Raw genomic sequence first — 13,749 nt, 5'->3', positions numbered from 1 at the left:
AGCCTGATGTGCGGCTCGATCCAAGGACTGCGAGATCACGAACTGAGCTGAAACCAAGAGTCAGACACTTAACCGACTGAGCCACCCAGGCGCCCCCAATTTCATCCAGGTTTAGTAGCATCATGGAAATGACCATAATTTGGAAGATGAATCTACCATTACAGATTAAACACACACACGCTATAAATTCCTTTCAGAACCCAGTACCAGAAGTTTTTAATCACTGCTGCTTTTGGTTATTTGAGCCACTGTTCTGCTCATCTGGGGCACCTAACCAAGCAATGCAGCCAGCAACTTAGAAGGCAAGGTGTCTCCAAGGCCCCAACTGGCCTGCAAACTGAGACCCACAGAGTTGCCAATTCCTTGATACTGTCCCCACTTGCCCATACACACTGGTGGAAAAAAATAGTCCCTGTGTCAAGGCTTCTGAATACATTTTTCCTCTCATTTGGGAAGGTCACATGACCCAGGAGGAGGCACTTTGATGTGTTCAGAAAGGACCTTACACAAAGGATGCCACAGGACACCTGATGAGGGTGGGTCCCAGCCAGTCCCACCTGACCACACCGTCCTCTCTGAGGTGACCGACAGGTGGGGAAGTGACCTTGCATCGCCAGTCCCTTCAACCTCCTGGGCTGGGCGGATCACGCAAGGAAAATGGAGACAATTGTGGGACAAGAGGGCTTTTAGCCGGCTTCACCCAGGGCAACCCACCTCTCTTCTGTGCAGTGGGTGGGGAGGGGAACCATAACTTGCTGGCGGGGGTGGCCAAGAGCCTGTCTGATTCACAGCCAGAGACCTGGCTGCCTTTGACTGAGGGCACGTGGGCTAAGCACCTGCAGGGCCCCTTTCCGTCTTCTGGACAAGCCCTGGAGGCACACAGTTTTGTTACGAGTGGGAGCTCTGAGGTTTGGAAGGTGTTGGATGTCTCCCAAGTGTGATGGCAGAGCCTGTGCTCTCAGTGGCTCTGTCACGTTGCTGGAATATTCCTGCGTCCTGGAGGACATGTTCACCCCATGGCCGGCTTCAACAATCCTCACTCCTCCTTTGCTCTGGGCCTTTCTGGGCTGCTCTCATCAGAGGGGCATGGCCGGATCAGCAAACAGAACCATTGTGTCTTGCCACTAGTGTTGGAAGTTACTAGAACAGTTAGGGAATGGGGGAGCCTCTCGAAATTCACATCTCTTCAGTTGCTTCTCCTGGGGCCTCGGGGGTCCCTGTCTAAAAGTGTCTCTAGATGGCAGCATAAGGAACCTTCCACAGAATTCTCTTTGTGTTATCCACCCAGTGAACTCAAAGGGCCCTGCTTGATTATCTTCCCCCGTAAGATCTCCACACAAGCCCCGACCAAGCATCGCCATGCCCTTCCTCCCCTGCCAGGGGAGAGGTCTGCCAGGGCTAGGGCTGGAAGGGGGAGCTGTGGTCATTATATTTTTAGACCTCAGAAAAATTGGGGATGAGAGGCATCTGTGACAGTCTCCCTGGCCCTCTTCATTTGGATAGTTAAGGACCCCATGGCATCTTAGAAAAACGGAGGCTGCCTGCTGAGACGCAGGGACAGTCCTATCTACGGGACACAGACACAGGATTCACCCTCCCCCACCATCACTAGAAACAAACAGCTTCCTCCTCAGCCCCTTCCCTCTGACATTCAGCTCCTTGGGAAAGCAGGATGCTGCTTTTTAAAAGTACTCATTGACCTTGAACTTTTAAATGTGTTTCTCAATTTTCCCCTTTTATCACTGTCCGGCTAACATTATGCTATGTCATTTCTTAAGTTCCGGTATTTAATATAAAATACTGAATGAAAACATATTTTGCAAAAGAGCTCTACAACTGGCTATGTGGGGAGAGAACAGGGGAGAATAAACAGGGTACAAGGAAGGGGTGAAGAGTCAGAGTCGGGTGAGAATCTCAACTCTGCCATATCCAAGCTGGATGACCCTGTGGGGCGTACTTCTTGGAAACTGTTTCTTCATCTGTAAAATGGGAAGATTCTCAATAGAATGCCTGGCACCGGTCCACACGCAAAGGTCCAATAAATGGCCCCCGTTATGATCACTTGCGTGTTCGCATTTGAGCATCTCCAGCATGGGAGAGCCTGGGTGTGTGTGCACAGTGCTGGCGTCAGTTCACGTGGGGGTCAGGCCCTGTCAGACAGAAGCCCCCTCTTCCTGTCAGACCTCCCTGACATCCACACTTCATCCCTCATCCGACTCATCTTTCTTCCCAGAGTTGTCTGTCTCCCTCTTTCCTTCCCTCCTTCCTCTTTCTCCCAGAGTCCAGCTGCCTCCTCAGTGGCCCTCAGAATCCTTGCCGTGTCAGGCAATCCTTCTTACCCAGTGTCAACATCCCCAATGCTCCCGGGACGCCGTGAGGGGAAAAGCTGCTTGTTTCAACCAACCCACCCTGTCCATTTATCTCAGCCCCATCTCCCCCGGACCGGCCTTCAATCCTCCCCTGCTCCATAAAAATATCTTGTTATCTCTTCAGCTCACATGTGCTGATTTGGTCTGCCTTTGCTGCTTACATCTGCAATCTCTCTGTCTAAAGCTTCCACTCATACCCGGCTGGTTTTCAGTCTGGGCCTAAAGGCACTGACTCTCCAGAGTCCTGGGTCTTGAGGAGTTTGTTCTCATCTGTCTCTGAAAACCAACCTCATTCAGGACTTGAGTACACATGGCTGTCTGCTGGCTGGGCTGGAAACCCACCAGCCCCTTCCTCTGCTGTCTGGCTCTCTCATTCCTTCTCTAGGCCAGTTCAAGAACTAACGGAATCAGGGTTTTGCATGAAAAACAGAGAAAAGCCTGGCACCCTCCCCTAAAGCAGCTATTTTCTCAGTGCAAGAAACCAGACCAGGTGTGATCTTCATCATCATGATCATTTAAATTTACTTATTACGTTTTGCACAGATTTCAATCACTTGATACCTAACACAGTCATTAGAAGCAAAGACCTAAATGAAAAGGGCCAACACCTTCATATATTTTTAGGGATTTGTCTTCCTTCCTGTGGAAGCTTGACTTCCCTTACTGTCTTAGGCATTTACCTGTGAGAAATTCAGAGCCAGCTGTGAGGCTCTGAAGAAAAATGCCCCCAGTCAAGAACCACTGTTCTCACACACACACACACACACACACACACACACACACACACACACACACCTCTCTCTCTGACACACCTGTTCATCCAAGACCAGAAGAGCAAACACCGGGCAAGGAGGACAGGGCTCTAGAAGCCACTGCCTTTGCCCGTTGGTACCCAAGGCACTAAGCAAGTGGTTCCTGGTAGGAGCAGGACATGGGCTGCTGGCTTACGGGGAGCAAGTTCTCTCCAAAACCGCAAAATTCCAGGTTGTGGGTGTCAGGGAGGTCGAGGCCTGCTGTGGCGATGTAGACCGAGGAAGGTACAAGGGCTGGATACACAGCACACTTAGTCTCACCCAGGGAGGCCTCTCTGCTTGGGGCGAGTCACCAAGAGAGAATGGGGAGACTGGGTTGGAAAACAAACCTCCTCATGGATGGATTCACTGGGGCTAACATGTGCCGCATGAATGTCCCCACCCACAGCTCCATGGGCCACCACAGTACAGGGCCATCTTCCCTGGCTGCTCTCTCTTGGCTAGACAGGCTCAGTGTGGCCTGTCTAGAGCAAGATCTCATCGGTCACCTTTCAGCAAGTATTTAATTGAGCCCTCTCTCCAGGGCCTTGCTATGGAAAGGGCGGTTCACGGCCCAGCTTGTGAGAAATGCAGACTCTCAGACCCTGCCCCAGAACTTCCAAATCTGAGCATGCCCCTTAGCGATTCCTCAGGTGATGCATATGGTCACTGAAGGTTGAGAAAGCCTTTCTATAAGTAACTCAGGAAAGCGAGAGACCTGCTCCTCTCTAGCAGCTCACAGTCTGGTTGGGAAGATATCATTCTGATCTGAAACAATGGAGCAGAGTGCAAGTCTACACCATCAAGCATGATGCTGTGGATACGGAACACCAAGACCAAGTCCTGCCTCAGCTTTCTCCTTTGTAAAGTGGCAATGATACTTGCCCTGTCGAACTTACAGATTGTCCTAGATGGGAAAGCACTAACACCCACCGAAGTTACTATTTAATGTTATGTACTTAGAATGCTACACAAGGTCACACGAGGGGGCTACGGATGACTGGAACAGTCTGAGAAGATCCAGCAAGGGAGAAGGGGGCTTTCAAAGACATTGAACCATATACTGAACTAGACGCCATAGTAAAGCAAGAGGGAAAAATGCACATTTTGATACGTGCACCAAACAGAGCCCCTTGCTGGAGTGGCAGAGAACTCCCACTGACCAACTGTCACCCTGACAATCGACTGATGCTCAGTTCCGTGGGTCTCAGAAGCACACACTCACTGCCACCCAGAGCTTCACAAAAGACACAGAGCAAGCCGATGTCATCTCTGTACGGATGCTGGCAAGAGCCCTATTGCTGCAAACCTCACCTCTGGTTGGGGTATATGAAAATGGATTTGTCATTTTGCAGAGCTGACTGATGAAGATGGCTGGACACTGCTAGGGGATGTCCGGGGGGCAGAGCTAAAGGAAATTAGCAGGTGAGTTCTTGGGTAATTAGTTTCCTAGGTAATGCTTATTAAGCCTTTGCTATGTCCTAGATCTTTTTTCTTTTCTCTTCTTTCCCTTCCCTTCCCTCTCTCTCTCTCTCTTTCTTTCTCAAATTTAATCTTTACAATAATCCTACCTAGCCGGGGAATCTTTTGCTCCTACCTTACGGAAGAAGAAACTAGTGATTTAGGATTTGAATCCAGGTTGGTCGGTTTACCAAAGCCCATGACCTTAACTGTCGCCTACTAAACCGCTAAGGTTGTGTGAGAATCTCTGGTCTTCCTCCTGTAGTTGAGACAATGTGGCTTTGCTTTTGTTGTGAAACCTGGCTCGCTCTGACTTGCTGACGTTGGCCATGCTTGTCCTGAGCTTCTCCAGAGAAATGCTGTCTTCTGGCAGGAAAAGATAAAACTGGCTGATACAAATGAGTCACCATACTAACTATAATTAACAGTGATGCAAGAGCCAGATGCAAACGAAGAGGGGCCCCAGGACCTGACTTTTAGGCGGCCCAAACTGAGCTGCTGAAGAGGGTCTCAGTGGCTGAGCTGCAGTCTGCTCTGGATACATTGTAAATGAAGAAAGGAAACCGGGACCCATGTGCGCTCCAAGCTACTGGAGCTGGGGGGGGGGGGGGGGGGCACCAAATCAATCTCCTTATTTACAGCTGAGAGACCACCGTACACCAGAACCAGAAAGAGAGTTCATAGTTTATACATAATGTAGACCTTTGCTTTTAGACTCTGCTGCCCTGGAAAGTCTAAGCACTTTTCAACCTGCTGAGCTTATTTATAGCAACCACAGTTGACAACTCCTTGTGCTAGATGTTCAGCCTATGGCCTCTTGACTGCAGTATGTACCGGTGAACTTTCCAGAAAAGACCAGTCATCATTAGCATCCCTATTCTCATTTGCTGACCTGGAATAACAAGTGATGCAAGGATAGCCTGATTAAAATAAACCCTCGAACGCGCTTCCCACCAAGCCATCCACGAACCCATCAGACCACAGCATGAGCACCATCACTTTACGACGCTGGCTGGTTCCAGGAAGGATAATTGCCTTCTGAGGTTTGACAGAAAGAAACAGAGAGTAGGCAGGACGTGGATAGACTACACTAGTGATCATTGATGCCCGGTAGCATCTTCTTACCTGCTTAAGACAGTCTCAACTGTTCTTAAGGTTTGAACACAATGTAGCTGATAAAATCTTGCCACTTTCCTTTTGAATAGACTTTAATTGAGAGTGAAGTGAAAAATGCAGGTTACATTTTTAGTGTTATCATTGATACGTTGTAAGATCAACACCAAAACAGTGATGCATCTAACATTTATACATTTCCTAAGTTTAGTTGTCAAAGAGCAAATCATTATCAGATATATATATTTACACAGTAATTTCAAGCAACAGTAAATAATAAACACCCTCCTTTAAGCACACACATGCACACACACACACACACACACACTCAACCACCGTTAAACAATGGATTTCCTCACACTAGTAAGTCTCATTCTGTCACATACACTGGTAGACTCAAAGTTACTTAACAACAGTCTTAATCAGTGGAGATCCTGGACCAGCCCAATTTTCTTCTAGAATCACTTTAATTTTTACAACTTGAAGCCACATACCCATCGTGGTCTGTACACTCTAAGGACACCCCAGATGATAAAAATGAATTCCACTTCCTTTGTGTGAGGAGATATGTACATCTCTGAAGATGCACGTGATTACAACTCAAAAAAGTCGAAAATAAACAAAACCAAAATCTCAGATCTCCAAGGACAGTTTCTCAACAGCACTGTGCTAATGTTAACATTGAATTAGTTGAACTGGAAGGTTGTTTTAGATTTTTCTGCAGAGGTACTGGTTAGTTCTGATTTTTTCTTCAGCTGCTAGAAACGCACACGTTTTTTAAGGTGCCTGGTAGCATTACATCCTGCCTTCCACGTTAGCGGCCTGCCTAACCTCCGGAATGTCGGATGGGACTCAGCCCCAGTGCCTTGCTCTCTGATTTATTTCTGGCTGTTAGTAAATGGAAACCATGGCAAAGTTTACATTAGCAGACACATACACATGCCCTGGCCTATAAATATTCTATGATGGAAAATGGTACAATGACTCCATTCCTAGTGAAAAGGAGTGTAAAAGGAGAAGAGGGGGTGGGGGGACATTATCAACAATGGCTTTTCTTACAGTGGAAAATCCAGACCAAATGGCAGAGATGGGATTTTAACTAACTGGACATTGTCAGCCACTTCTCCAGGGCCTCTGAGTCAACTAAAACAAGCCAAGCAGAGCCCAACGCCTCCGGGCAAACCTGGTAGGATCCAGTAGTACAGGCATCTTGTCTTGGAAGCTGGATGAAGAAGACCACCTGCCATTTCCTTCTCAGAGAGGTGAGTGAGGAGGAATTTTTAAGTCAGATTTGCAAGGAGTTCACACACTGTCCTGCCTGGGACACAGATGTGTTCCCCAGTCGGACCCCCTCAAAGCGCCAGCTGGAGTTTGGTCATGTTTCTCTGGTGCATGTTGTGATGGCGGACTAATTCGTCTGAGCGGGCAAACTTTTTCTGACAACTGGGCCACCGACAGCTGAAGGGCTTTTCACCTGTTGACACAATTACCAGTCAGAGACGCTTGCAGCAGAGAGACCGGGCACAAGTTCAACTATCAAATGCCCGAGTTAAATCATCCCAAGGCACCCACTCCCAATTCCCTCTAGTTCTTTCCCTAGGCTAACAAATCGGGCCCATTCCATGGGCAGCCTTGAAATGGCAGCACCTCTGCGCTCTTCAGGATTAAACTACCATAAAAAGTATGAAATATTATTAAGTCAGAGGACTGGGGAAATGGCAGGGAAGGAATGAGTCTAGTTCATCAAAGCGTCTGGGCAATTTGTATGTAATCGAGGGGAAGACATTTGTTTCAACCTTTGTTGTTAGACTGTTTTGTGAATTGCATACATGTTTCCCCTCCACTGTCTTCCCAGGGAATTGGGCTTCACTGGGCTGCAGGGGCTCAGGATCATCACACTGGATATTACTGACTGATTGCCCTCCTACAGTAGAGCTGTGACTGTAGCTTTAATATCTCTGTCTGTGGAGATATTCTGGATGGCCTGGGCATTTTAAAATAAGTCACTGATACCAGTTTGCAGGACATTTGCTTCTTTTACCTCAAAGTGTTGCTCAGAGCATAATCCCCGTTCTAGTTGAGGCATGGTTTTAAGATTTTCTTTTTCTTTTTTAGTTTTAAGATTTTTAAGGAGCTTGCCAAAAGATCGAGACCACTCCATCCAAGGAGCTCTCAGAAGTTCCTTCCAAGCCTCATTCTGGACAGGGAGGATAATCAGCATTTATGAAATGCCTAATATATGCCCAGCCATGTGCTGGGCATCATCTACATACATTATTTCATGTATTCCTTACAACAGCCCTGTAAGACAAGTATTAGTATCCCCACTCTGGAGATGAGGCTAGACGGCTAGAGAGGGCAGACCCAAGCAGGACTTAAATCCAGGTCTGTCTATTCCAAAGCCCATGCCCTTGGCAGTACCCCACCTCCCAGGCCTGCCCTAACAGAGATCGAGCTGTGGCTTAATCCTAAGTAAAAACGCCACGGGAGCCAGTATCTGTACCATCGGGGAGATCCTCCCAGGGTATCACTGGTCCCACTTTGCCTCCTCTGAGAACTACTGGTTGGGACACACAGGGAGGAATGTCCCAGGGGAGGCACTGTCCCAGGGTCAGAACTGGGGGCTGATCAAATATAGGGTACAACAGTCTGCCAGTGACGTGGGCCATTTTGTGCATGTACAGATATGCCTAGGGTTGGAGGAGGAGGGGGGCAGGATACAAGGGACGATAACTTCCTCACCAAATTATGAGCTCAGGACTAAGGAAAAGAAGAAACACGAGAGGCACCTGAGTAGGGCAGAAGAGATGCCCACCCCACCAACTCTGGGGCACAGGTACCTTGACCCTGTCTATAAACGGCAGCCTATTCAGGCTGAGAATCTGCAGCTGCACGGGGGCTCACGACCTCATATTTTCCCTCACCTCCCACTCACTGTTCCTCTGCTCTTCCTGATCTGGCTCCTGGCCGTCCACTCCAACCTCCAGCCATGCTGTCAAAGGTCATCTTCCAATGGACAAAGCCCAACCCTTTCTCTTGTTGGTCTTTACTCTCCTCAGTCTCCCAATGGCACTCAGCTTTGCTGACCTTGGCTCTCTTCCTGATTCCTATCCTCCCTGGGCTGTGAGATGAACCTACGCTCTTTCACCAAGAAAGAAGGCTGTGGGATAGGGTGGGCTGGGAGCAGAAGGAATTGGGTTTGCTTCTTACTAGCTTTGGGACTGTAGACAAGTCATTTCATCACTACGTGCCTCAGTCTCCTCATCTGAAAAATGGGGATAAAACATGCCTACCTTCTTCTTCTTACAAGGAAGTATGTTGCAAAGATACAGCGAGATAACCCTAAGCCTTGGCCCTCCTTTCAAAGCTAGAAAATGCACAACAAAGGTGGTGCTATTTTCATTATGAATCACACTAAGCTTGTGGAAAAGCAAAAACTTTCAGCGACCAGTGAATAAATGTCCTGTTCTCCTCTCTATACTAGCACAAAGGAAATAATATCCGTAGGCTGATATGAATCTGGCAGAAACCATGTCTGCTCCTGGGACATTAACTTTTAGCCCAGTAAGGATTCAGGTCTCTGAAAATAGTGTCATGAAATGTGAGCTCTCCGAAGAATAAATACTTGGCTTGCGAGAATTTCTGCTGTTTGTAAAGTCGATAATCCAATCAAACTGAGTGACACAGTATAATGTAGCAAACTGGTAACAGTGGGGACCTAGCTCCCCTCCTCCCTTCATTCTGGACATGCAGTAAAAGAGTGTTCTTCTCACATCTCCCTTCTGCTCTGTGGTCCCCACCCTATCCCTTCTGAAACAATGTTATTAGTTAAAGACAGCCATGCATTGTTCTTTCTCTCTTTAAACCTGCTCAGAACTTCTACACTCGTCTTTTCCAATCTCTCACATCACAAACAACTTCACTCAACAGTATTTTTAAAAAAAATAATGAAAAATAAATGTGAAGAAAAGTTTACGCACTTGTTTTACCTGTATGAGTCCTGGTGTGGGTCTTCAGGTGGTCAGACCGGGAGAACTTTCGCTGACAAGTTTTACACTGGAATGGTTTCACACCTAAATGGACAGAGAAGGTCTAGCCGCAGCCCTAACAATGTGGGAGCGTAATGAGGCCCCGGGGCCAGCTTCCTGGAGGTGGCCGGATGAGCCAGGCATTTCCAGCCCCCTGGTGATGATGTCTGCCTCTCCCTCAGATGTCCCCCACGCCCCAGGCCTGGCACGAACCACCTGATTCCGCACAGTAATCCCTGATGACCTGCTTCTGTCTGGGGAACAACTATTCCTTAACCACAAACATCCAGCTTTCCACCAGAGTCTCGGCTGTGTCCGAGACTGAAAAAGTGAATCACACTCTACAAATTGGGTTGTGCTCTCCACCACCCTGTTCTTCACTGCTACTCAGTGTATCATCAGCACATGGCTAGTGGGATCCCACCGTTCTGCGGTTTGCAGGAGAAATGTGGGATGTTTCCTAGTCTTTTTTTTCCTTCAGAAAAGGAAAATCTCCGGGGGGGGGGGGCAGGGAGAGAACATGATGATTGGGAAAAGCTAAGCAAATGGCTAAACCTCTCACATCTACATTCAACAACAAAGAAAATCACAAAATCAACTGCAACCCAAGAGAACATAACTGCCAGCAATGAGAAGTGAGCCTACAAACCTGTGTGTCTCCTTTGGTGTCTTTTGAGCTGGTCTGAACGAGAAAACCTTCGTTCACAGTCCTTGAAGTCACACTGGTATGGTTTCTCACCTTGGGGAAGACACATATGCCGTTTGAAAATGCTGCTGGAAATGGGGATCGCATGAAAGGCAACCTCTCCTACTGGGACTGAGGGATCCCCAAATACCTAAGGCATGCTGGTAGACCTTGTTAGCTGCTATGTGAGGTTCAAGGCCCTCCTGCACACAGGCTCCTGGACAGTGAGTGTAGAATGGGGGACTGGTTATATGAGGATGGTCCCTAACCTCTGAGTTATAAGTGGATGGGAGCTCAGGTTCTGAAGTTGGGACACTAGGGTCACATCCAGCTCTGCAACGTAAAGCTCTGGGTGAGGTACCATTTCCTTACTGAGAAAGGGGGCCAATAATCTCACAAATTCAAAGGATTTATAAACAGATTGAACCAGGCCATCCACATAAAGGGTTTCTTTGCCCAGTGCCAAGCCCAGAGGCATGCTCCAAAAATACTGGTAGAGAATCTTTAGATAAATCATAAGCCAAAGAAGTCTTAACTCTTCAACTGAGTTGGAGGCAGAATTCTGCGATGGATAGGCCTTGGAGCTGGCCCCATGTAATAAGTGCTTTATGTTTTATGGCCTGAAGATTTGGTGTTCTCTGCTACTGACTTCTCATTTCTGGATCAAGCCTAAACAGCTCCATGGTTGTGAGACACTCAAGTGAAACCAGGAACCAAAGTATTAAGAAAGGTGTCGGTATTCCTTTATCTGAGAGAAGTCAGTAGTGGGATTGCACAACCTCCTGCCTCAGAAGGGAGAAGCCCCACCCTTGTCCTTGCTAGAGAAAGTTCAGCCAAACACTGGGAACGAAGCTCCATGAGTGCACTGAGACACCTTGGGCCTTCCCAACTTCTTATGAGAATTCTGAGTCACCGGTATTCTGGGATAGAGAGGAAGCCATCCCGAGGCCAGTTGTTCTTTCTGTTGCAGGGCATGCCCTCGTTGTCTTTCCGGCCTCGTAACCTCCTCTGTTCCCCTGATTAATCTGTATTCCTGCTATACCAGAGCTCACCATTCCCAAAATCTGCCTTGCGCTTTGCTCACACCAAATGCCCTTTGTCCCTATCTCCACATTCACTCCTCCCCGTCAAAAAGTCAACTGTACGTCCCTCACCAATGCCACCTGCTTCCTCAGCAATGCTTCTTGGAAATTTCATGTTCAGATCGAAAGCCCTTCTCTTCCTCAGTACAGAATGTATTACAGAACATCTAACATGGTAGGCTGTGTCCAGAGCTACCTTCCTCCAGGGGCTGGAAAATCCTGAGGGTAGGAGCCTTTCCTTCACTTTGTATTTGTATCTAGCCCAGTGCCTTATACTTAAACAGCCCTACTCAGTCGAATTTCTTTTCCCTGCCTTTCTGCTTCTGCTCCTTCTTTACTTCCTCTACCGTACCCTACCGACCCTTTGATGGTTAGCCCAAGTGCTTCCTCCTTCTGGGATGACTTTAGCTCAAATCAGCAACTCTTCTCAGCTCCTCCAGCCTCTGCTTTAGTACATTGTCATATACTCTCTTAATCTGTCTTCATTTGTGTGTATCCTAGCTCCAAAACAGACCATCAACTCTTTGAGAAGGAGGTTTGTGACTTGGAGTTGAAAGCCATGAGCGCGGGTCCTGCTTCCACCATATCCTACCCACCTGATAACCGGTCAATGTGTGGGGATTAAATGAAATAATGCATGTAGAGAGTCTGGCACATAAAAAATATTTAATATAAAAGTACTTAATATAACAATTGTACTATTGTCATACGTAGATAAGAAAAGATTGCCTTCTTTCAAGAAAAGGGCTGCAGGACTGTTAAATACCGGGCCACTCTCCTTGTCCTCCGCAAAGAAGAGCTTCTTAAAGCCTCGGTGGGTCTGGGGGTCATGGTTACCAAGCCCACAGCTTCCGCTTCACACAGACATCTCCCCCTCACTTCTTGCTAAGGGTCTCTTCCCCAGTCAAGCTTTCTACAACCATATTGCCTTCAGCGTATTCCCTTGCATTTCTCCAGCCACAATTTTACTTTATCGTTTTTCTTTATAACCTTCACAGATACTTTTCAAACGATCCCATTTGAAGAAACATGTGAAAATATACCAGGCCCTTAGTTCTCTCATCTTTAGCCTCGGAGCATGAGGTCTACTGAGTGCAAACTCAGGTTTGTTCTAGAACTGCATCCTCCAAACACAACAACTTAGCAAAGTCCAACGATCTGAAGAGATGTGAATGCAGCTCGTTCTCTTCTTCAACTCCCCCAAAGCAAAATAAGCAGTAATAACAAAATAGTAAGGGTAATTCCAACAGTGAAAATGTCTTTCCAGTTACGGGGGGAAAAAACCCCACCAGCTCCCCTATGGGAAAGCCTGTATTTCTCACTGCTTCCCTGCAATGGAGACCCAACCACACTCCCATCCAGGGCCCACAGGCCAAGAGCAAACATTTGTGAAATGGCTGTTCACACTCAACGTGGCCAACAACCAGACGAGGCCAATTCTTTCCCAGGGGAAGGTAGATCCCTTGACCTGTGGGAAAATCCAATTTTCCTTGACACATCATCAAAAATCATTTTTTTAAGACTGAAAACAAAAATTAAATCTACAAATCCATTTTCCCATTCCTATCTGGTTGGTTATTACTAACCCACACAGCTCACTTCTTCTTTGGACCATCTCTCCTTAAGTCTTATTGACCTTGCCCATCAATCTCTCAAAACAATCTGATTACCAAACTCCCAGAATAGGTCCTCTCTCTTCAGAGATGCTAACAGTATTCTGATAGTTACACTATGGTTTATTCAGACTTATTGACATAAGGTAATATACTAGGTGCTTCATATCTAATGCCTTGCATTTAACTTGATTTAAAGTTAATCTAGACTCGGGGCGCCTGGATGCCTCTGTCAGTTATGCATCTGACTCTTTAATTCCAGCTCAGGTCATGGTCTCAGGTCATGAGATCAAGCCCCACATTGGGCTCCATCCTCAGCATGGAGTTGGCTTGAGATTGTCTCTCCCTCTGCCTCTGCCCCTCCCCTGCTTGTTCTCTCTCTTTCTCAAAAAAAAGTGAATCTAGTCTTAACACTGGAATAAGATATGCATTACCAACTTCATTTTCCATGAGACAAAATTAAGTTCAAAGACAGGTTAAGTAACTGCTCAAGGTCTCACCACTTGGTTGTGAAGCCAGAATTCAAACACAAGTTCAGTCTCCTTAGTTCAGTGGAATTCTTTTTCTACCACTCTGATCTGCCCTCCTGAAGACAGTTACTGAATTC

The 13,749-nt window shown here is 47.2% G+C and overlaps 1 protein-coding gene across 12 annotated transcripts in view; it reads right to left on the bottom strand.

Moving 5' to 3' along the window:
• Window positions 1-5,811: 5,811 nt before the first annotated feature.
• Window positions 5,812-13,749, bottom strand: part of WT1 (WT1 transcription factor) — a 97,147-nt gene continuing 89,209 nt past the window's right edge. For 9 of the 12 annotated variants that reach the window (XM_073904806.1, XM_025878788.2, XM_025878789.2 and 6 more), the window contains 3 exons: window positions 10,412-10,501; window positions 9,715-9,807; window positions 5,812-7,208 (listed from right to left, as the gene is read on the bottom strand). In XM_073904806.1, coding sequence (XP_073760907.1) covers window positions 7,087-7,208; window positions 9,715-9,807; window positions 10,412-10,501 — 305 coding nt within the window. In that variant the 3' untranslated portion in view covers window positions 5,812-7,086. The remainder of the gene's footprint in view (window positions 7,209-9,714; window positions 9,808-10,411; window positions 10,502-13,749) is intronic. The other 3 variants (XM_073904799.1, XM_073904800.1, XM_073904802.1) reach the window with 1 other exon arrangement.

Source organism: Callorhinus ursinus, unplaced genomic scaffold, assembly GCF_003265705.2.
Source record: "Callorhinus ursinus isolate GAN/ISIS: 27379988/994484 unplaced genomic scaffold, GSC_fseal_2.0 scaffold21, whole genome shotgun sequence".
Classification (NCBI taxonomy): Eukaryota; Metazoa; Chordata; class Mammalia; order Carnivora; family Otariidae; genus Callorhinus; species Callorhinus ursinus.
Note: the sequence above shows the minus strand (reverse complement) of the source record. Positions and strands in the feature narration are given on the sequence as shown.